This window comes from Ostrea edulis, chromosome 5 (genome assembly GCF_947568905.1).
Source record: "Ostrea edulis chromosome 5, xbOstEdul1.1, whole genome shotgun sequence".
In the NCBI taxonomy this organism is placed as follows: Eukaryota; Metazoa; Mollusca; class Bivalvia; order Ostreida; family Ostreidae; genus Ostrea; species Ostrea edulis.
The window spans coordinates 39,689,250-39,714,898 of NC_079168.1; the positions used below are offsets into that span (position 1 = coordinate 39,689,250).

Genomic DNA, 25,649 nt, shown 5'->3' on the forward strand with positions numbered 1-25,649 from the left:
CAATTTGCGTCGAGTTCGACGCAGAATGTAATAACGCAAAATGGCATAGATATATAAGATCTATTGAGCGCCAAATTAGCATAAAATGAAGTAATTGGAAATAGCATTATTTAAAAATATGTTTAATTTTTAATTAATGCGTGCTTTAAATGAATCAAATAAATCTGTATTTTCAATTAATGAGAGCAATATTGAATTACTAGTACTGTTCTCTTTTTATTGAATTAACGATATCATTTGTCTTAATAAGAGCACGATTATTACAAGATCATCGGTTCTCTCTCTCTCTCTCTCTCTCTCTCTCTCTCTCTCTCTCTCTCTCTCTCGTTGTCGTTATCTCTCTCGTTGTTCTCTCTCTCTCTCATCCCATACACTCGTACAGTGTTTTATATGCAAATTTATGTACCTAAATGATTTCCTGATTTATAAATCTCCAATACTCTTACCAGTAAATCATATGGTATAAGGATTCATGCACAATACAGGGTAAATATTATACTCTGATACTTCCCCTGATTGAAGATAGCTGATCGGCACGGGCTAAGTGTGTCGCAGTTTGTACAGTGGACAATGTTGTTTACTGTTGGAATGCAAATGGAGTTTATCGTTTTGTTTCATGGATTATGCAAATAAAGGGAGTTTTACTACTACTTAGAGTATTTTCGACAAGTGTACACGTACATCTGCAGTCCTTTACAGATATTACGAGTAGGCCCAGGTAAATAGTCGTCCGCATTCGATGCGTTTTCATGGCGAGCATACATGTATATGCCATTTTTATAAGTACAGTAGTATTTATGTCTTTGCCTTTTACTTGAAGTAATTGTGAATGGTATAATTTGTATAGTCCCCGAGGGTCTCTACAGCCCAGTAGCTAAGTACTTCGTTACTAGCTTGAAAATACGGATGTATATTTAATTGCTGTTATAAAATTTAGAAATTCATTTCAAAATTAAGGATTATCTCCCTCATGCATATCTCTTATCCTTGGACGAATTTGGCTCCACTTTTTTTTGGCACGCTGTTTTTGGCGATATTTAGCTCTAACGCTTCATAGTTATTTCGGATTTCAAAGATTTCGGTTGAGCATCACTGAAGAGACATTATTAGTCGAAATGCGCATCTGGTGCATCAAAATTGGTACCGTATAAGTTTTATATTGTATACTCTTTGCTTATTCCATTTTATCAATAGATAAAAGATGAAATATTTCTCCGCATTTTTGTATAGTTTTGACATATTTACTGCAAATGTACGCACGTTCACGTAACGAAAAGGCATTCTGTATAATATATTTATCCAAATATATATATTTAGAATGATTTACTACTGTAAGATATGTTTATTATAATTTTGAGCACTGCGTGGTGTTCCAAAACGTGATTTCATTTCTTCTTGATGTCCTATAAATTAGTATCGGAGATGTACGTGTTACCTGTCGAAGCTACCCGCACAGGTAAATCGAAGACACAGATGTGAAGTGAAGCGTAGCAAAACTCGTCCCCTTATATACCATGCGAATCCTGATACATATAACAATAGAAATTCCAACTAATATGGCGGATTAGTAGAGAAATATGGCGGACATAGAATTATACTATATTTATTAATTCATGTCAGCTTTAAATATCTCGTTATAACGAGTTAGTATCTATGGAAATGCTATGGGGTTGTTTTTTCCAAAATTTGATTATAACGATTATGAATTAACAAAATCCGCAAAATTGAATATATCATTTTATGATAACTACATGTATTACATAACAATTTTGTTCGTCGTGAAGATGACAAGAAAATGTTTATTTCTAGCTGCAAACAAATGAATAGGTGACGATATATTTTCTTGTATTCAACAAAAATACTTATTTTCCATTGTCATGAATAAATTTAGATTTTATTGTTCTAATATACCACAATGGTTTGACAACATGTTCGAGCTAACTCGATATTTGAGCAACAAATCAGCCAGCCTAGATGTAGATTATTAATGAGAATATAGATAAATTTATACTACTAATGCAAACAGTAGAACTAAAGAGCTTCTCCCTTTTTAACTCAGCTGAGCTGAAAGCTCAAGTGAGTTTTTCCTGATCATTTTTTGTCCGGCGTCCGTCTCTCCGTCTGTCTGTCAGGAAACTTTTTTTTTTTTATATTTTCAACTTCCTCTCCAGAACTGCTTGGCCAATTTCAACCAAACATGGCACAAAGCATCCTTGGGTAAAGAGATTTCAAGTTTGTTTTAATGAAGGGACAGACCCCTTAAAGGGGGAGTAATCACGATAATAAAAAATTTAATGAATCTAAAAATCTCTCAAGAACCAGTTGGCCTGGAACTTTAAATCTAAATGAAAGCTTTCTGACATAGTGCAGATTCACGTTTGCTAAAATTATGGCCTCCAGAAGTAAGGTGAGGATCACAATAGGGAATCATAGTTTTACATGCGAATATATAGGGATAATCTTTTAAAATATTCTTTCCAAGAACCACTGCGTCAGAAAAGTTGAAACTTGAAAGTTCCCTGATATAGAGTAGATTCTAATTTGTTCAAATCATGGTCCCCGGGGTTAAGATGAGGCCACCATAAGGGATCAAAGTTTACATTTAGATGTATAGGGGAAATTTTGAATAATCTTCTCAAGAACCACTGGGTCAAAAAAGTGGTAATTTACATGAAAGCTTCCTTACATAGAATATATTCCAGATTGTTCAAACCATGGTCCCCGGAGTTTAAGATGGGGGTCACAATAGGGGATCAAAGTTTTGTATGCTGATATATTTAGAAAAATTCATTACAACTCTCTTGAACTAGATGTATTTAAGCTAGGTCTTTTATATTTTGTATATACATTCTTTACAGAAAGACCTTTCATGTGATTCCATGGTGTGTGATCTTATGACATTGACCTGGAAGTCTGACTTACCTATACAATATGCCCTGAACTATTCAAGATTGATCTTTCATAATTTATATACACATTTCTTATGGCAAGACCGTTCATTTCATATCATGTCCTTTGATCTTGTGACATTGAACTCTTAGTTTGACCTACTTTTTAGAAAACATAACCTATGAAGTAAATCCGGAACTATTTAGGTAGGGCTTTCATATTTTGTGTATAGATTCTTTGGCAAGACCTTGTGACACAATGGTGTTTGATCTTTTGACCTTGGAGTTTGACCTATGTTTGAAAAAAACTATTTAATATCTCCTGAACTATTTAAGTTAGGGATTTCATATTTTTTATGTATACCTTGTTATACTTTGTTGTTTGACCTAATGACCTTGAACAACGGCAGGGCTAAGATTGCTTCTAGGTGAGCGATGTGGCCCATTGGCCTCGTGTTTGACATCTCCCGTTAATTTTTACATTCAAAAACTATCTTTACAATCCAAAGTAAAATATATTGAGTTTTATTAGGTTATAATCCCCCTCTTTTCAAAGTAGTATCGACTGTTAAGGATGTAAGCTTGAACAAGTAAAGGTGGCGTGCGTTGACAGTCGCAACTCGTGGTAAGCCCATGTCTTGATCAGGCAATCCGAGTAATCCGTAGTCAAAAGTAGTATATAAAGAACGTCCTCACAATTGGCATGCACTGTAACTCGTCATCAGACAGCATTTTACTCTATGAATTGAACCCGTGTAGAGGAGGAGGAACACTTGCCACCCCGACCCTTTACGATTAAAGATTGTGAAGTTTGAGTTTTGAGTAAAAATCGTTGTTTACTTTGTGTGTGCGTGCGGGTTTTTCCTTGACCCCCCCCCCCCCCCTTACCCCCTCCAGGATTTTGAAGGTTGGGTTTATTTAGATTTTTATGGATTTTTATTTGTTTATTTATTTATTTATTTATTTTGCTTGTAAAGAATTATAGACAATTGTGAAGTCAACTTCTCATAACACTGTCCTCTCCATTACTTTGAAAAACAGGGTTACGAGCCTGTAATACCAATCCACCAATAAAGTAAACAATCACTGAAAAATATCATTCAATGTACTTCATTTCTTTTATACACAACTTTTCCCCGCAATTACGTCACAGTTGCTGAGCGCAGACATTATCGGTCACGTGACGCATCCGCCATTACAACAGTGAAACCGTGAGCGTCCTTAGAAATGTACACAGGTGGAGGTGGAGAATCGTGTGCAGTTTTTAACTGCACTAATAACAGAAAGAAACTGTATTTATGGAAGCAGTCTATATGCCAAGAACATGGTGATATTCCTCACAAAGATTGCCCCTGCGTCGTGCCATACAGCCTGCACACGATGCCGAAAATAGAAGAAGAGAAACTGAAATGACAGCGGGCATTACATCGACACGATTTGCCAAAGAATGTGTTGGTGTGTTCAACGCATTTTATTGACGGGCGACCAACAGCACGAAACCCAACGCCCAGTCTGAATTTAGGTTTGTTTACAACTTCGCCGTATGATATAGTTTTAAAATAGAAAGTACAGAAGACCAGGCCTGTCTACACATTCACCCCGCTGCATGTAGGCCTGTTAATGTTATAACCCACTAAGTTTCAGTATAATTTTTTTTTTTAGAGTTTGACATATATCTCTTCAGTGTGTACACATGCATAAGAACTTGGTTAATTATGTTTTAATATGAAAGAAATTTAACCGCAATTATGAAAGGTTATGTGTAATTTGAACTATTTTCGAAAAAGCAAAATTTGGATCATAACTCAAAGACTACCAAGAGCTTGACAGATAGGGTTATATTCAAAATTTGTCGTTGTTATAGTAAAGTTGTATACTAAGACCATTGAGTTAGTAGGACAATTTTAACTTGTTGTGTTTGTATAAATATTAAAACATCATACAAATATTACAATTATTCTGAGTAAAAATAACATATCTGAAGGTTGGTAATTCTAATTAGGGCTATACTGCATATAGTTGAGCAACTTGAGGGTAACATTTTACCCTGAGAAAACCATTGTCAATCAGACTGTTGTCAATTGAGGCACATATGAGATCAATCTAGTTAAAATCAGTCTCAGATCTTCTCTAACTGTTACACTGGAACGGTTAGAGAAGAGCTGATTTTAATTAGATTGATCTGAGATTGACAATGGGATGAAATTTTCAATCAACTATATGTATAATATCATATTTCAATTTTTCAAAGCGCTCAAATGGCATCTTCTACAAATCTACAGTGAACCGTACACACTCAAATTTGACGCATGTTATAATTTTTACAATATCACCTGTCAAGTAATGTTTCCTGTTGCAAGATAAATATTACCCTGGATCACATGCTTTTTACTCTCAAGGTGAAACATGTTTTGTCAATTGTTTCTTGGCCAATCAGATTAAGTATTTTACATTAGGCCAATTAAAATTATCCCCACCAGCCCCTCAAAAAAGGGTCCACCTCGATTTTTTTTTTTTCAAAAAAATAAAATCCTCCAATCCATCCCATATTTTTTGTGACCCCCAGATGATAATCTACTAATTCAGTTGAATTGGCCTTAATTAAAGTGTAACAAAGAAGTATGTATTCCAAGTCTGTTACTTTTTTTATTAAAAAAATAATCATGAATGTAATTCTATTATAGCTGTAGTTACTATATCTGCGTAAACTTTTATATATTTATATTTTAAGAATGCATTGTAGGTTATAAAGCTCCCGTCAAAGTTGGCCGTCGACTTCTGAAGAGAAAGTTTGTTGCACAGAAATTAGAGATGGTGGGAACAGATGGGTATGTATTATTTTTTGACTCCAATTGATCATAGAGCAGATATAAGCCAATTTTATGTCAAATAAAGCAAATTTTTGAACTGTCATTGATGAAAATATATTATTAGCTTTCCTGAGCCAAAGGCTCAAGTGAGCTTTTCTGATCAAAATTTGTCTGTCATCGTCATAAACTTTTCACATTTTCGACTTCTTCTCAAGAACCGCTGGGCCAATTTCAACCAAACTTGCCACAAAACATCCTTGGGTAAAGAGCTTTCAAGTTTTTTCAAATGAAGGGCCTTGTCCCTTTCAAAGGGGAAATAATCACAAAAATGCAAAAATAGGGTGGGGTCATTTAAAAATCTTCTCAAGAACCACTGAGCCAGAAGAGCTGAAATTTACCTGAAAGCTTCCTGACATACATCTAACAGCAGCTTGAATTTATTTCTGTTGTTAAATATCACGAAAAAATATTCTAATATTACCGGTAAAATATATACAATATGTAAACTTACAAACATATGCACATTTAATATACTTTGATGATTTAATTTATAAGATATGCATTTTTACAAACACTTACGAAGATGACGTGGGTTTTTTTATCTTGGAAAATTATAGATTAAGAAAACATTTTGTTTATTTGTTTAAGTACATAGAAATGTATCAATGCTACTACTTAAATTGTTTTCAAACTAATCTTAGATTTCGGGAATAGGTCTTACAGCGTTTCCGTAAGATATATCATTTTAACGATTTAGCTATCTCGTTATAACGAGATAATCAATTCGTTATAACGAGTTAATTATCTCGTTATAACGAGATGATTAACTCGTTATATCGAGATAATTAATTCGTTATAACGAGATACTAACTCGTTATAACGAGATGATTAAGTCGTTATAACGATATACTAATTCCTTATAACGAGATAACTAACTCGTTATAACGAGATACTAACTCGTTATATCGAGAAACTAACTCGTTATAACGAGATAATTAATTCGTTATAACGAAATAACTAACTCGTTATAACGAGATAACTAACTCATTATAACGAGATAATTAACTCGTTATAACGAGATACTAACTCGTTATAATGAGATAATTAAGTCGTTATAACGAGATAATTAACTCGTTATAACGAGATAATTAAGTCGTTATAACGAGATAACTAACTCATTATAACGAGATAATTAACTCGTTATAACGAGATACTAACTCGTTATAACGAAATAATTAAGTCGTTATAAAGAGATAACTAACTCGTTATAACGAGATAATTAACTCGTTATAACGAAATACTAACTCGTTATAACGAGATAATCAACTCATTATAACGAGATACTAACTGGTTATAACGAGTTAGATTTTTTTTTTCACTTTTCAAAAATGAGCCTATCCGGCTTTCGTAGAAAGGAATGGACCCAAGGGTGATGGAGAAATTAATGGACCCACGGGTGATGGAGAGAGGAACGAAGCGTAATCAATCGTGGTTTTCCGACGATCGTTGTCACCGAGTTTAACAAGTAATGTAATGAGAATCTGTGCAGTAAAAGTTCTGAAATGGAAGAAATTTGTTATACATTCTGTTTAAAGTATCCCATCAAAATGGTTGCTTTACATATATATTATATGCAATTGCAGGTATGGTATAACATCTGCAAAAAGTTTTCTTGGTAGCTGATTTTGGTAGAAAATAAAACAAATATTTGCATTGTCCAAAACGGTAATTATTGTTCTAATGCACTTATGGATGTTGCAGTTATTTGTGTGGTTTTTAATACTCTGCCATTCCAGGTCTGCTCTGTAGATTATCAGCCCAATAAATATGAACTCCTTCAATCTAACGTTCTGAATCTGATTGGAATACTCTTGTTTCACATCAAGCTAAAATGTACATGTGTTTCCAGTAAACGTCATTCTTTAGATCATTCAATGTTTCTGCAATGAACGACCGTTATTAAAACGTACCAATGTACAATAAAAGGTGAAGATAAGGAACAGTGAATAATCTCATAGCTCCTATAAGGAATACAAAATAGCGATTTGGGCAAACACAGACCCCTGGATATACCAGAGGTGGGATCAGGTGCCTAGGAGAAGTAAGCATCCCCTGTCGACTGGTAACAGCCGCCGTGAGCCCTATGTCTTGATCAGATAAACGGAGTAAATCGTAGTCAAATCAGTGTGCCAAGAACGGCCTAACAATCGGTATGCACCACGTCAGACAGCATTTGACCAAATGATAAGCTGTCTGGGCTGACTAGATCATTATAACGACCATAGAATTTGCGAAATACTGACTTTAAACGAGACTGTTGAAATCCCTGTTACATCAACTTATTTAGCAGCAGCCTGTCTCGATTTAAAAACTGATGATACGTAGAACAAGCTTCTGCGTATGGAATCAATTGAGAGATAAAACCACAATATGCAGGTGATAATGGAATATTCCTATGTAGCTATAGATATGGAAAGTTGACGACGAAGAAGCTGAATCATCTCGTTTGTCATCAAGTTGAGTTGCTAGTTTGCCGTTGATATGCATTTTCAATGCAAGGTGAAGATAACGAACAGTGATCAATCTCATAACTCCTACAAGCAATACAAAATAGATAGTTGGGAAAACACGGACCCCTGGACACACCAGAGGTGGGATCAGGTGCCTAGGAGGAGTAAGCGTCCCCTGTTGACCGGTCACACCCGCCGTGAGCCCAATATCCTGATCAGGTAAACGGAGTTATCCGCAGTCAAATCAGTGTGCCAAGAACGGCTAAACAATCGGTATGAAACACGTCAGACAGCATTTGACCCAATGCGAGGTTGTATTGACGAACTAGATCGTTATAACGACCATAGAATTTGCGAAACGCCGACCCCAATCGAGACCGCCGAAACCCCCGCACCACCAACCTGTCTGTCAGCAGCCTACCTCGATTTAAAAACTGACTATACCCAGAACAAGCTCTTGCATATCGAATCAGTTGAGATATACAAACACCATACGCAGGCGATAATGGAATATTGCTACATAAATGTGGGAAGCCGACGACGGAGAAGCCGAAATCATCCCGCCTGCCATACAGTCGAGCTGTCAGTTTGCCGTTAATGTCTACTTTCAATAAAATATCTAAGTATGAAGCAGAAGTGGACGACTCTGTGGTGTCCTTTATTTCGAGCTCACAGGGATATATCAAATCGACATATGAATGAAAGCTATCATTGTTAATAGACAAAACGTCATCGATATATCTAAAAGTCGAATTGAAGGTCACAGCGAGAGATTTTTTCTAAGTACGAAGCAGATCTGGAGGACTCTCTGGAGTCGTTCATTTCGAGTTCACGTGGATATTTCGAATCATCAAACGAACAAAAATCATTATTGTTGATAAATAAAATTCGTAGATATTCGTAAAAAAAAAACCCACTCTGCTTTATACGGATATAAAAACAGGTCAGGTAACAAAGGAATTCCAACAGACGTTGGGAAGATCTGATCACCACAGATTACGAATATATTGTCAATGAGGAACTCCAGCATATTTTTTTAAATTTCAAATTCGGAGTACTTAAGTATGGAATCAGAGTGGTTTTTAACAAAGTAATTTCTTTGATCGTCGTAATTAAATTTTTCGTTAGAGTTATTATTGATTACTTCTATACAATGTATCGTATTGAAATATTGAATCGTGGCATAAGGGTTGCAAGAATGTGTATCGTTTCAACCTTAGAGTATGACATTGGTCTGGATTTCTGAATAGTATGTAAGCGCTTAGAAGTTAGAATGTGAGACATTGACAGTAAATGAAATGACCGATAGTTATTAGAGAACATTAGTACAGAGTCGGAATGAAAATCACACGGTTTTCTTCTCCAATTTTCAAAACAAGTGATTCACCTTTGTATACATTCCTAATGGTGGAGCAGGTGTAGGAAAAGTGTTCTCCGATCACTGTATCAAGCGCTTATCTAATTCTCCAATAACAGAGCAGGGTATAAACATCAGTACCGTTGTGTGTAAAAGCACTAGCAAGACAGCTCATAGAAAAGGTTGGAATACCAGTTGGCTTTATATATATATGATTGTCATCTTTGGTACAGAAACCAAAATTCTTATACCCAAATAAAAGACTGTTATGTTCCTTTAAGAGATATTTTTGATAATTCCTTTTTAGACCCCATCTGCTCAACCTCAAAATGTTCTGCAAAAAATTGCAAAACTTGTGATATACTGATCACTACAAATTCATTTAATAGTAATCTAACTGGACGTAGTTTCTGTACCAAAACTTTTGATAATTTGACTTGTAAATCTTCTAACATTGTCTACGCCATTGAGTGTAACCTGTGTGGCTTAATTTATGTGGGAGAAACCAAGGGTTCACTTTATAAAAGAATATCGGGGCAAATATTTGAAATTAATAATGGTGGTAACCAACTTCTTTACAAGCATTTTAATGCACCGGACGGCTCCATCTTGTCCATGAGGGTAAGGATTTTGGAAACAATTTACCATCACATAAACAATCCAATATTAAGCACCCCTTTTCGTAGACAACGAGAAGATCATTGGATCAGGACCCTAGGCACTGCATTTCCATATGGATGCAATGATAATGTGTATGATGTGGGAAATTTGACTAGTTCACGAGGAAATAACGTGAATGTGATGGTAATATTTCCCAATAACCTTAGACGGAAACGCAGTCATGGACATCGTTCATATAAAAGACCAAGTATAAATGATGTCACGTTTGATTCACTTTTGCCTAACGTCAACAGACAATTAGGTCCACATCATATTCGTACAAAATTTTACTCTGTTTCATTGAGAGTTTTACACACGTTATTTGAAGAAGCTATGGCTAGTCTATACTTGGATTTTTTAACACCGGAATATAGACTGAACTCTATGATTATGGATGTTGCCCATCACAGGCTCTTTAAACCAGCACGGACCATGGACGATATTCCTTCCAAATCATACCGCCAGTTCCTTAAGCTCCAATTTACAAACAAAGGAATAGATACCGTCAACATAAGCAACATTCTTTGCCATAAAAGGGTTCAGTCGTGTATTCCAACTTATTTCAAGTTCAAGTCTACACCCTGTATTTCCTACAGCTATACTTCTGCTATTGCATCCAAACGTTTTAATTATAAACAAACTTTGCAGTGCCTAGATATAGACCATCTTATACGTAATCCACCAACGTGTTCTTGTGCTTCATCTTCTTTCAACTATAGTCCAGCTGGACATGTCATTACTGGCGATGTTGATATAGTTAAAAATGAGGACCTCAAATCACTTATTCTAAAAGGTCCTAAATACAGAGAAACTCGGTCTTTTAATTGGCGACAGAACTCCATCTCTATTATGAGTTCTGTCGAAGATTATGCCAGACGATGGGCTAAATATGAAAAAGATATTAAAATCCCGCATTCGACATATGAAAACAAAAGTACGTACCATCTATCCTTCTGTGTTTAATAAACCAGAAGTGATAAAAGAATTAGATAGGTTACATGAGGAATATGTTTTGGTTCCAGCTGACAAAGCTAGTAACAACATTGTCTTTGTTTGTAAGGCTCATTATTACAACTGTATTTTCAACGAACTTGGCATTAATTCCACTTTTGGTAATCGTACTAATACTCCAACTGCCCCTTCAAAAGGTGAAATTCTTCAAAACCATGCTTCAGTTTTAGACACATTTAATATCCCAGTCAATGGGTCGAATGAATATGAGTTACCGTACCTATTCTGGATTCCTAAACTACATAAAACCCCTCACAAACAAAGATGCATTGCTGGATCCAGTAAGTGCTCTACCAAGCCCCTATCTTTGCTCCTCACGAAAATATTAACAGCTGTGAAGGAGAAACTTCAAAATTACTGTGCGACTGTGTGGATTCTAAAAAATTCTAAAGAACTTTTAGTAAACTTGAAATCGCAGAATTTTCCCCAAATCAATAACATTAAAACCTATGACTTTTCAACACTATACACGACTATTCTTCACGATAAATTAAAGACTATACCTTTTGATATCATAGACAGTTGCTTTTTCAACAAAAATGGAAAACGGAAATACTCATATCTAGTGATCAGTCATTCAAAAACTTACTTTGTTAAACACCACTCTGATTCCACGCACAAGTACTCTGAAGTTGAAATAAAAAATATGCTAGAGTTCCTCATTGACAATATCTTTGTGGTCTTTGGTGATCAGGTCTTCCAACAATCTGTTGGAATTCCCATAGGCACGAATTGTGCTCCTTTGTTAGCTGACTTCTTTCTATATTCATATGAAGCAGAATTTATTCAAAAACTTCTACGTGAGAAGAAAAAATCTCTCGCTGTGGCCTTCAATTCGACATTTCGATATATCGATGACGTTTTGTCTATTAACAATAATAACTTCCATTCATATGTCGATTTGATATATCCCTGTGAGCTCAAAATAAAGGACACCACAGAGTCGTCCATTTCTGCTTCATACTTAGATATTTTATTGAAAGTAGACATTAACAGCAAACTGACAACTCAACTGTATGACAAACGGGATGATTTCAGCTTCTCCATCGTCAACTTCCCATATTTATGTAGCAATATTCCATTATCACTTGCATATGGTGTTTATATATCTCAACTGATTCGATATGCAAGAGCTTGTTCTGCATATAGTCAGTGTTTAAATCGAGGTAAGCTACTGACAAACAAGTTGATGGTACAGGGGTTTCAACAGTCTCGATTGAAATCAGCATTTCGCAAATTCTATGGTCGTTATAACGATCTAGTTCGTCAATACAACCTATCATTGGGTAAGATGCTGTATGACGTGGTTCATGCCGATTGTTAAGCCGTTCTTGGCACACTAATTTTGACTGCGGATAACTCCGTTTACCTGATCAGGATATTGGGCTCACGGCGGGTGTGACCGGTCAACAGGGGATGCGTACTCCTCCTAGGCACCTGACCCCACCTCTGGTGTGTCCAGGGTTCCGTGTTTGCCCAACTATCTATTTTGTAGTATTGGTTATAGGAGTTATGAGATTGATCACTGTTCGTTATCTTCACCTTGCATTCTAGATATGCACCAACTAGATTCTACGAGATGATTTTTCCCCACTTGCTTGTCTTGATGAGATTCCAATGGTGGTCAAGAAAATGTTCAACTTCTTAAACTTGCGCTTACAAGAGGTGAAAGGATGTAAGGATGTTGCAAACCTTTTGGTGATGTCCGTGTGATTACATTTGGAGACCCCTGCGCCAGTTTAAACCAGGGAAAGACTCTTGAATATTTACACTACCACGGATAGGTGTAATCAAAGAAAATTATGCGCCAGAGAGATAATTTTACCTTTGCACCACTCCTGAATAGATTACGAGAAGGAAAGCATTTAATTCTACAGGGCATGCAGGTTCTGCAATCAAGCTTGCTAATCGCATCAAATGAGAGCCATGCACATAACTTAAATTTCATACCACATTTATTCACAACCCGATTCGAGGGTGATTTGCGTAATTCCCATGCCAAATGCAGCGAAAACAATCCCACATGTCATTCACAGTGTTTCAGAGTATTAGTGAACAAAATTCCAGATTATTCTGGAAAAACAAATCACAATTTTGTTATTGGATCCACGCTTGAGTTATGCTTAATGTAGACGATGGATTACCAAATGGAGCACCCTTTTCAATAACAAAGTTTGATTATTGAGTCTGTACATCACACCCTGTTAGTTTTGTACGAGTTGGGATTGAAAACGTGGGTGATGAAGGAGAAATTCCAAAATAACTCAAGATAAAAGACACCACAGAGTCTTGCACATCTGCTTCATAATTAGATATTTCATTGCAAATGAATAAATGGTCGACTGGGGATGCGTACTTATCTTATGGTGTATCCAGGGGTCTGCGTTTGTCCTATTCTCTATTTTGTATTCCTTAAAGGAATTTTGAGATCGAACATTTCGTTATTTTCACCTTTTATTCACAGTCACAATCTTGAAATATATCAAGAGGTGTTTGATTTCCACCAGTATTTGGTTATATTCTCTAAAATACATTGCCTGTAAAACTGTCAGTATTACCTATTGGTCGGTCATGAAAATTGTCATTTTCAGTCCAGCCATCTGAGGGGTTATCCCGTTCGCGCCGGTAAGTAAGAAAGTTTCTCAGTTTACTTTTGGAAGGTTGGTGGTTTCTTCCCAGGTACATTGTATCTGGGTTCTCTCTTCCACCAATAAAAACTGGGCGCCACCAGATAACTGAAAAATTCTTGAGTGTGGCGGAAAACATCAATCAATCAATCAATCTACACGTTTGTTACTCGATTTGGTGAAATTTTGGAAATCTCCTTCGGAGGCACCATTTATGGGATGTGGTCTATCTTCAGTTTCTCTACCATGTCAGCAGCATCAAGCAAACATCTATTTATATCTATTTATTTTTTAACAATGCACTATTTTCAACAAATCACATTACAGCCTCAAAACTTCATTTGGTCTTCTTCTTTCAAATCCCGTATTAGACTTATCAAAACGAAAGTACGTACCGTCTATCATTCTTTGTTTAGTAAACCAGAAGTGATCAACGAATTGGATAAATTACATAGATAGGAATATGTTTTGGTTCCAGCTGACAAAGCTTCTAACAACATTATCTTTGTTTATAACACTCATTATTACAACTGTATTTTAAACTAACTTGGCATTGATTCTCCATTGGGTAATCGTACTTATACGTGAAAGATGAAGAAAACGAACAGTGATAAAATATCATAACTACTAAAAGCAATACAAAATGGAGAGTTGGGCAAACACAGACTCCTGGATATATCAGAGGTGGGATCAGGTTACTTCCTGGAGTAAACACCCCCTGTCGACCGGTCCCACCCGCCGTGAGCCCTATATCTTGATCAGGTAAATGTAGTTAAGCGTAATCAAAATCAGTGTGCCAAGAACGGTTTAACAATCGAGCATTTGACCCAATGATATGTTGTATTGGCATACTAGATTGTTATAACGACCATAGAACTTGGTCAGGTAAACGGAGTAGTCCGTAGTCAAAATCAGTGTGTCAAGAACGGCCTATAACGAATATCGAAATCCTTCAATATTATTATCAGCATGATATAATGTGCAAATCTTGTTGTAGCTATCAAAATATCGTTCTGCCTAAATTGCCACTTAGCTAAAATTCTGAAATTGTTATTTCCACTTGGCTAAACTTATGATTTCCACATATGTATACTCCCTGTACATAGCCTGTAATTATTGGCCGGGTCTATGCATTGCAATATCACACGTCATTATCAATATTTATTTAATTAATATTCCAATGACGATATGTTGTCACATAATGAGTTGGTTGTAAATATCACAAGCGAATTTAGTGATTTGGGATAAAATTTTATTTTTGAAAATGATATGTTTGATAAAATTATTTATTATATAGCTAATAAATAGTCTATAATAAAATCTACGTAAAATCTAGAGATTGTTAACGTTCAATATCCTGAGAATTTATTGAACGCCAACTTTGCATTGCGTAAATCGTGTGCGCCCGAAACATTCCGAGTATGAGCGTTCAATATTGACATTACCGTAACGACGTAAACAAACTCAAGCCCAAACTGGCAGACGACGGACCGAATCTGACAGAGGCGGTATTTGATATCATGCCTGAAGAGCTTGCCGACTTATTTCATAGTGATTTGCCGTTAGCTAACACTTCTGCATCTGTGGACATAATTCACATATTTATAGATGAACAGAAAAAAGAAAACACCGTGAAATCGACCAAAAGGAATATTAAAATTTTCACGGAGTATCTATTCGGACAAGGGGAATTCAGATTGATTGAAAATACTTCGCCAAAAGAATTGGACGTTTTATTATCATTTTTTTTTTACATCGATGCACGAAAAAAGGGCGGTGCTACGAGCTAGGATCCTTGCAGTCCATTAAGTGTAGTTTAGATAGATATCTCCGTGACCATGACCGGGATTATAGTGTGAGGGATCGGATTTTCTTGTTGTCTAACCGCACTTTGAACGCTAAGAAAGTCTCTCTAAGGCAAGAGGGAAAAGGACAAAAGCCAAATGCTTCACGAGCTCTGACAGGAAAGGAAGAAAACATGATGTGGAAGAAGGGGCAGCTGGGAGACAAATCACCTCGAGTTCTTCAGTTTTCATTATGGTTCTTTTTTTACCGAATGCTTTGGACTACGAGGTCGACATGGACACAGACAACTTTGCTTTGGTGATGTTGAACTTAGAAGTGACCCAGTCACTAGTAGAGAGTACCTTGAATTTAATGAACGTTTGACGAAAACAAGGGATGGTACTGGTAAAGAAAACACGAGGAAAGTCAAACCAAGACTATATGCAACTGAAACAGATCGAGATCCAGTTGAACTCTACAAAACATTCATAAAGCGACGTCCGATGCAGGTAAATTCGCCCAACAGTCCATTCTACTTGACATGTATTCCTGAATCCCGAATACCTCCTGGTGCTGACATTTGGTTTTATCCTAAACCAATGGGAGAAAATTCCTTAGGAAAACTTATTGTCAATGGCTGCTAAGGAATGTGGCATAGAACAAAAGACAAACCATAGTGTGCGGAAAACTTGTGTTAAAACACTTAGGAAAGCCGGAGTTGCACGAGATAAAATCAAACATATTACGGGCCACAAAAGTACACACACATTGGAGTCGTATGACGATGGCTTGTCAGACGACTAACAAATTATGATGTCTGATATTCTGACAGGAAAGGATGAAGCTAAGCCATATGCTCTCGGAGCACCTGCCCAGGGAAAATATTTTTGGATACAGTTCCTACCACAATTACAGAGAATGATGCTCAGTGCCCTCAATCCACTCACAGTTCTAGTCTCGGAACAGGGACACTTTCGAATTTGTTTGGTAGTGGGACTGTTCTTCACAACTGCACATTCAATATCAATGTCAACATGGCACAAGGATTTCAAAAGTGAAACCAACTTACAACTGTGATATCTCTATGTGTTATAATTCATGGCCATAAACTATGATCTCTGTCACATTTGTGACACTGTGATATATTTATATTACAAATCGCATTTTCCTCTATGAACCAACCAATTTCATCGCGCGACACAATCCGTTCACATTGACTATGAACGGATTATGAACTAGCTTAAAGCACGCGACTGAGAGAGCGTAATGAATTGAAAAAAATAGAACTGTTACAAAAATTTCAGGTGCTCCTTTCAACCCAAACATTTCTTATAAACTGTTTTAATATCAGTGGAAAATTTTAAATAGTAATATGTATCATGCTTGCTCCTTTCCACCCCCCCCCCCTTTTTCTTTGGTGTTCACATTGAACGTCTCTCTTTCTCCACCAATGGTCAATGAATTTGTCTAAAACATCTCAGGAAACTTTCGCTTTCTCCAACCCACTATATCTTATTTTCAATTTGATATTCATACACAATCCAGAAAAGTCATATCAATTTATTCATATCTAAAATTTATTTCCTGTTCATGCTTTTTATTGACATGGCAAGATATCAAGAATATATATAATCATATTATTACAGCTGGTACATGTACTATCTTCCAGCCTGCATATGCATAAACCGTAATGCTACAATTTTTCAACCATTCAGAGGTATCGTTCCTGACCCATTTATTTTGGCGGAGCAATCTGCATATGCTAAATGTTTTTAGAAGTCTTAGATTTTGACAAAATGAATTTAACGATTTTGCTTTAAAAATTGTTAAGCTTTTAATTTTGAAATGCTTATCAATATCTAATTGTTTTAGACTTAACAGAGATTGGGAGTACGTACTATATTTTTTTTTACGTACTATATTTTTTACATGTCAATTCAATTTCACGGTTGTGCAGTCAACTTGAACACGTTGGTAATACCGAACAAATTCCTCTTCGAGCAACGAGCGCGGCTAAAAACGAGGGTTGTATTTAAGTCACTTTGGATTTGCAGAACTCTTACTTTGGGTCGTCTGTCTGTGCTGACTATCACTTTGGATCTGTTGACCGTTACTTTGAGTCATCTGTCTGTGTAGACTGTTCATTATGATCCGTTTGATTGCTCTCAGCGTTTCATTCTATGTGGTCTATGCGCACGTTCCAAAGCCATGCGGTAAGATTTGCAGTGGCATGCAATACATAATGTAAGAGCAGACTTTGCAAAGTATTCTATTAATTCTTTTGAAATAGGCTCTCTGTAATTATTTTATAACCGCCTTACATTTTCAATACATTATCTGTCCTGTCTTTTAAAGGCAAAACTAATGTAGGACATGCATGGTAACTTTACTATTATCTATATATTTTAATACACAAAGAAAACTCGTGGGTTTTTTTTCATTTAATTTTGGTAACCAACTTATTGATACGAACTGCTGTGTTTTCTTATGCTACTAAAACAAAATAAAGAAATCAAATATTTAGGGGTAAGATTAAGGGTGTCTTGACGGTAGTTCTTATGTTCTGTACAAAGCTAAATCTTAATTGTTTGCAATCGTGAAGTAGTCTTACACTTGACAATGAAAATCACGTCATTGTCGAGGCAGGTTACTGACAAACAAGTAGACGTTACATGGGTTTCAACAATCTAGTTTAAGCCATTTCGCAAATTCTGTGGTGGTTATGACTATCTACTTTGCCAATACAACCTGTCTTGGGTCAAATACTGTCTGACATGTTTCATACCGATTGTTAGGCCTTTCTTGGCATGATTTTGACTAAGGATGAATCTGTTTACCTGATCAAGATATTGGGCTCACGTAGGGTGTGATCGGTTGACAGGGGATGTTTACTCCACCCTGATTTTCACCTCTTGTATACCTAGGGGTCCGTGTTTGCCCAACTCTAATTGTGTATCCCTTACAGATTAGGAGATTGCTAATTGTTTATCTTCATCTTTTCTTTGTTTGTCGGTCACTAAAGTCTTTATCTACGATCTTGAACTTCTTTTTCAGTATCACCAAAGCAGTGGGGGGGGGGGGGGGGGGGGGAGAGTGGTCACGGTAGGGACACAATAATTCATGTAGTGCAAATATCATTCTTGTGTTCATGTTTTGTTTTTACAATATTTCATAAATAGCCAATGCTTCCAAAGCGTATCGACATTGCCTCCATTACAGACGGACAGAAAAGAAAACTCCTTTGGGATTGGTAAAATCTTTTACGATGAAGACGTGCCCCGCGTCCGAATAATCGAGGAGGAACAATTGTTAACCCAGAAAGACTACTATGATGTTCTCTACCTCCACAACATGGTAAGTTTACTCTAACCTCATAGTAAAAATCCCATCACCTACCCAATCTTCCAGGCCTTAATCATTACTTTGAGGAATTGTCTAATTATACTAGTTCAAAGATTACGGAGTGGTTTTTTTCTTTTCAGACTTCAAAAATGATAATGACTCAGATAGTATATACATATTTTTGCAAATGTTCCAAAATATCATTAGTGTCATTAAAGGTTAAAAGATAATACTTCCATAGCGATTCCAAGATTTTGCAATATTTATAAACAAATCCCTCACTTTTATCAAGCCTATAGTTTGTCAAATGAAATAGCAATGTTGTCCAAGTCGTGCTCTTGGAATTTGCTGATGCATGATCCCTTTCAGTTTAAAACGACAAGTCAAATCCTCAATATCTAAACGTACTTATAACAATTTGGTTACAATGATTTAGTTACAAAAACTTGGTTACAATCATTGACAAAATTAACGCTCCGGTTTGAAGTAAATACTCTTATTTAAAGATTTACGATCCCGGTTTTGCATATCATCTTCCGAAGATTTTTTAGATTTTGCTGCGTTTATCAGAATCCTATTTGAATATCTTGAATAAATTCTGTTCTCATTACTGCATGATTTCAAATGAAAAGCAACAACTTGTTTATTGTTTGCAGTGAATGTTTTTACTTTTAAAAGTTGAAGATTTCAGTAGAGTTTTCTCTTTTATTGTGCTTTTTACTTGTAATGAAAGGTGAAGATAACGAACAGTGATCAATCTCATAACTCTCATAAGCAATACAAAATAGATAGTCGGGCAAACACAGACCCCTGAACACACCAGAGGCACCTGATCCCCTCTTTGGTGTGTCCAGGGGTCCGTGTTTGCCCAACTATCTATTTTGTATTGCTTGTAGGAGTTATGAGATTGATCACTGTTCGTTATCTTCACCTTGCATGCAGGTGATAATGGAATATTGCTACATAAATATGGGAAGTTGACGATGGAGAAGCTGAAATCATCCCGTTTGTCATACAGTTGAGTTATCAGTTTGCTGTTAATGTCTACTTTCAAAAACATACCTAAGTATGAAGCAGAAGTGGACGACTCTGTGGTGTCTTTTATTTCGAGTTCACAGGGATATATCGAATCGACATATGAATGAAAGTTATTGTTAATAGACAAAACGTTGTCGATATATCTAATTGTCGAATTGAAGGCCACAGCAAGATATTTTTTAAAATAAATTCTGATTAATAGAAACTGATCATCTAACAAACGAGCACAATTCGTGCCCATGAGAACTTCAACAGACTGTTTGAAGACCCGATCACCAAAGACCACGAAGATATTGTCAATGAGAAATTCTAGCATATATTTTATTTCAACTTCAGAGTACTTGTGCGTGGAATCAGAGTGGTGATTAAATAACTAATTATTTGGATGACTGATCACTAGATATGAATATTTCCGCTTCCATTTTTGTTGAAGAAGAAACTGTCTATGATGTCGAAAAGTTTGGTCTTTAATTAATCGTGAGGTATGATCGTATAAAGTGCTGAAAAGTCATGAATTTGGTTTTGATGTTGTTGATTTTGGGAAAAGTTTTGCGATTTCAAGTTTACTAAAAGTTCTTTAGAAGTTTTTAGAATCCACATTTGATTAACACCACTTCTGGCATATGTAGTCGCACAGTAAGTTTTAAGTTTCTCCTTCACAGCTGTTAATATTTCGTGAGGGGCAAAGATAGGGGCTTGGTAGAGCACTTACTGGATGCAGCAGGGGTGTTATGTAGTTTAGGAATCCAGTATAGGTATGGTAATTCATCTTTGTTCGACCCATTGACTGGAATATTAAATGTGTCTAAAACTGAAAGATGGTTTTGAAGAATTTCACCTTTTGAAAGGGCAGTTGGAGTATAAGTACGATTACCAAAAGAGGAATTAATGCCAAGTTCGTTGAAAATACAGTTGTAATAATGAGCCTTACAAACAAAGACAATGTTGTTACAAACTTTGTCAGCTGGAACCAAAACATATTCCTCATGTAACCTATCTAATTCTTTTATCACTTCTGGTTTACTAAATACAGAAGGATAGATGGTGCGTACTGTTGTTTTAATATGTCTAATGCGGGATTTTAATATTCCTATTATGCTTTTAACCATTCTGACAATGTATCAAGTTTTTCTTTGTCATATTTAGCCCATCGTCTGGCATAATCTTCGACAGAATTCATAATAGAGATAAAGTTCTGTCGCCAATTGAAAGACCGAGGTTCCCTGTATTTAGGACCTTTTAGAATAAGTGATTTGAGGTCCACATTTTCAACTATATCAACATCACCAGTAATGACATGTCCAGCTGGACTATAGTTGAAAGAAAATAAAGAACAAGAACACGTTTATGCTTTACTATATCTAGGCACTGCAAAGTTTGTTGATAATTAAAAAGTTTGGATGCAATAATAGAAGTATAGTTGTGGGAAATACAGGGTGTAAACTTGAAGTTGAAATAAGTTGGAATACACGACTGAACCCCTTTATGACGAAGAATGTCGCTTATATTGACGGCATCTACTGCTTTGTTTGTAAATTTGAGCTTAAGGAACATGCAGTATGATTTGGAAGGAATATCATCCATGTCCCGTGCTGGTTAAAAGAGCCTGTGATTGGCAACATTCATAATCATAGAGTTCAGTCTATATTCCGGTGTTGAAAAAACCAAGTATAGACTACCTGTGGCTTCTTCAAATAACGTATGTAAAACTCTCAGTGGAACAGAGCAAAGTTTTGTACGAATATGATGTGGACCTAATTGTCTGTTGACGTAAGGTAAAAGTGAATCAAACGTGACATCATTTATACTTGGTCTTTTATATGAACGATGTCCATGACTGCGTTTCCGTTTTGGGTATTGGGAAAGAGTCCTATCACATTCACGTTATTTCCTCGTGGACTAGTCAAATTCCCCACATCATATACATTATAATTGCATCCATATGGAAATGAAGTGCCTAGGGTCCTGATCCAGTGATCTTCTCGTTATCTACGAAAAGAGGTACTTAATGTTGGATTGTTTGTGTGATGGTAGTTTCCCCCCCCCAAAAAAAAATCCTTACCCTCATGGACAAGATGGAGTGGTCCGGTGCATTAAAATGCCTGTAAAGAAGTTGGATACCACCATTATTTATTTGAAATCTGTGCTCCGATTTTATTTTATTAAGTGAACCCTTAGTTTCTCCCCCATAAATTAAGCCACACAGGCTACACTCAATAAAGTAGACAACGTTAGAAGATTTACAAGTCAAATTATCAAAAGTTTTGGTACAGAAACTATGTCCAGGAGATTACTACTAAATGAATTTCTAGTGATCAGTATATCACAAATTTTACAATTCTTTACAGAACATTTTGAGATCGAGCACATGGAATCTGAAAAGGAATCATCAAAAAAATATCTTAAAGGAACATAACAGTTTTTAATCTGGGTATAAGAATTTTGGTTTCTGTACCAAAGCTGACAATTTGACGATTGTACATGGGACAAATCTTTGATATCTCGAAGGATAATCCGAGGGACACCAACCGATCTGTAGGAGTCTGTTTCTTATAGACTCCACAGAGTGACACCTTTTTATGCTGGGCGACGTGTCAGCCAGTACTGTTTCGTAATTGTGTATATCTATGAAGGAACCTATATTTAATATAAATTCATTACAGATGAAATACAATTTTTAAAGATTGAAACCAGGGATTTTAGGAAGAGAGTAAAGTGAAGCGATAACTAAGTACAATTTTATGTGTATACTTGCCGTACCCTGTTCAAAGGAATACTAAACGCTCCTCCATCACAAAAGAGTTGATTATTTATGAAATTGCATGTACAACTCCGCTTGTTCCGTAACCATAGTCCCATACTAACTTGAATGTCTCTTTTTGTAAAGTTTTATCATTATTCATACATGTATATGTAATTTCTATATTATGATTGTATAATAATATCAACTTATCTATTGGATACTGATTATATCTTCAAAGCGCAAAGAATACCGTCTTAATCTGAAAACGAGGCAGTGTGATGTGACAGCTTTGACACGCCCCTTCCGTCCTTTCGGAGTTCCTCCAATGGCAAACTTCACTGGTGAAGCTACCATCGGATCTCCTGGTATTCCTGGAGAATATATTATCATCGAGAACTTTAATGGGCAATTCTCAGATGGAGATAAATTCTTTGGTTATGTCACAAACCCAGACTGTATCCCTGTAGCTAATGGACTTTTCAGCGAGAAATATGGATTTATAATGAATTCGTAAGTCATCATTATCTATCTTTCCATTCATCTATTACACTGTGTCTATATCATCTCAATCAATCTATATACAGGTACATATATATCCATTGATCTATTAATACATGCGCCCTTCTATTTAATCATAATGATAGTCTATCTTACAGATTTTTTGATATCACCATTGGAGTGTCAGATGTCAATGCTTTTATCCCGCCAAGAGAATGCACAGGAAAATGAACTGAAATACAATTTATATCATTTGTATAAAATATTAATATGTATTTTTTGATGAAGTAATAAATCGTCAGACGACTAAGTTGTTTGTCATCTAAGTCACAAAGAAAAATTGTCAAATGCAGAACCGTAATCTGGGACATAAAATGGTACTCCGCGTAAGGGATCACGCGAAAGACAATAAAAACTTTAGAAGTTTAAAACCAGACTCTGATTAAACTTTAAAACCGATATAAAAAAAAAAACCACCCTGAAATATCGATGCCCTGGCTCAAAATTCCAAAGAAACAAACAAACGAAAGGTTACATGAAGGATATAAAAAACAATAAATAAACTAAAACTAAAACTAAACTATGTAAAACAAATATAACATAGTTGCTGAGTTAGTAAAGAAGATGTAATATACACATGTATAAGGAGTGTGAATGACAAGTCTGCATGTACTCGTTAGGTCATTCACACTCCTTATACATTACATTGTATCAGTAGTATTCATTCAGTGTCACTTGCGAGTGGTGAGACAGGTTACACAAACAGACGATTGGTTGATTGCATATTGTTTAACGTCCCTCTCGAGAATTTTTCACTCATATAGAGACGTCAACATTCCCGGTGAAGCGCTGCAGTGTACACTTATGCTCGGTGTTTACGGTATGTGACCAAAGAGGGATCTTTATCGTGCCACACGTGCTCTGATACGGGACCTCTCATTTTACTGTCTCATCCACAGGACCGCCTCAGCTAGTCACCAATTACGACAATCAAGGAGTACTGAAGACCTATTCTAACCCGGATCACATGCAGAAGAAACACACGTCAAGTTCGACACTAGTAAATGTACTGTCTCATCAGGTACACATTAAAGACATTGTAGGGTTGCATTTGCTTAGAATATGGTTTTCAATGTCTGATTTTGTTGTTTTTTTTTTGTTTTTGTTTTTTTACACCAAATCAAAGTGATTTCAACCAAATCCGAAGGAATACACGATGCTGTCAGATATTATTAATAATTTTCTTTAAAACACAGTTACCTATTTTTTATACATGTAAGTAAACACCGCAGGCAAAGTGGGAGCACATGTGTACAGTTCGTAATATTACAGGATTTAATGCGTCCTTTGGTTTATGACCAGAGTAGTAAAAGTTGAGGTGATCTTTTCTTCTTTTTCTTTTCTTACTGAGTGTCACAAAGGTGAAGATAACGAATAGTGATCAATCTCATAATCCTATAAGGAATTGAAAATATAGAGTTGAGTAAACATGGACTCTGGATATATATGTACCGTTGGTGGGATCAGGTGCCAAGAAAGTTAAGCATCCCCTGTCGACCAGTTACACCCTCTGTGGGCCCTATGGCTTGAACAGGTAAACGGAGTAGTCCGTAGTCAAAATCATTGTGCCAAGAACGGCGTATAATGAATATCGAAATCCTTTAATATTATCAGAAAGGTTTCCTCCGGGTACTCCGGTTTCCTCTCACATAAATGACCCCCTAGCACAATTATCCGTGCATCAAAGAACTCCATTGGAAATAAGCTTTCGAGCTTTCATGGGTTATCCTTGGTATATATGTATGTATATTTGTATGTATGTATATACCGAATAAACATTTTTTTTAAAGTAATGTGCAAATCTTGGTTTAGCTATCAAAATACCGTACTGTCTAAATTGCCCCTTGACTAAGATTCTAAAATTGTTATTTCCACTTAACTAAACTTATTCTTTCCACACCGGCATTCTCCCCGTATATAGCCTGTAATTATCTCACACATCATTATCAATATATATTTAATATTCCAATGAAGATATGCTGTCGCATAATGATGACTGGGTTGTAAATATCAAAATCGAATTAAGTAACTTGGAATTTCACCACATGCAAGGTGAAGATAACGAACAGTGATCAATCTCATAACTCCTACAAGCAATACAAAATAGACCATATGTGTGAAATTAATATATCTGATAAAAATTATATATTCTATCATTGAACAAAGACTAGATAATATTACAAAACAACACACGTCTAAAGGTTTCTTATATTTACACCTTGACAATTTTTGTGTTAAATATTACTTGTGGCAACCAATCGATAGCAAATGCAAGAAATATCTAACTTTAGAACTTCCTCTCATGATCTGAATATTGAAA

The 25,649-nt window shown here is 35.9% G+C and overlaps 1 protein-coding gene across 1 annotated transcript; it reads left to right on the forward strand.

Moving 5' to 3' along the window:
* The first annotated feature begins 16,461 nt into the window (after positions 1 to 16,461).
* LOC125651727 (mammalian ependymin-related protein 1-like) lies at positions 16,462 to 23,568 on the forward strand. The gene is made up of 4 exons (XM_056166067.1): positions 16,462 to 16,635; positions 18,775 to 19,002; positions 23,010 to 23,281; positions 23,428 to 23,568. Exons 1-4 carry the CDS (start codon positions 16,462 to 16,464, stop codon positions 23,498 to 23,500), a joined length of 747 nt encoding a protein of 248 aa, XP_056022042.1. The 3' UTR covers positions 23,501 to 23,568.
* The last annotated feature ends 2,081 nt before the right edge of the window (positions 23,569 to 25,649 follow it).

Bases quoted from the DNA above. Each gene is read 5' to 3' on its own strand.
- LOC125651727 (XM_056166067.1), top strand. From the start codon at position 16,462: ATGTCTGATATTCTGACAGGAAAGGATGAAGCTAAGCCATATGCTCTC. The intron at 16,636-18,774 runs GTAGTGGGACTG...TAATTCATGTAG, and splicing joins GACACTTTCGAATTTGTTTG to TGCAAATATCATTCTTGTGT. The intron at 19,003-23,009 runs GTAAGTTTACTC...ATATCTTCAAAG, and splicing joins TTCTCTACCTCCACAACATG to CGCAAAGAATACCGTCTTAA.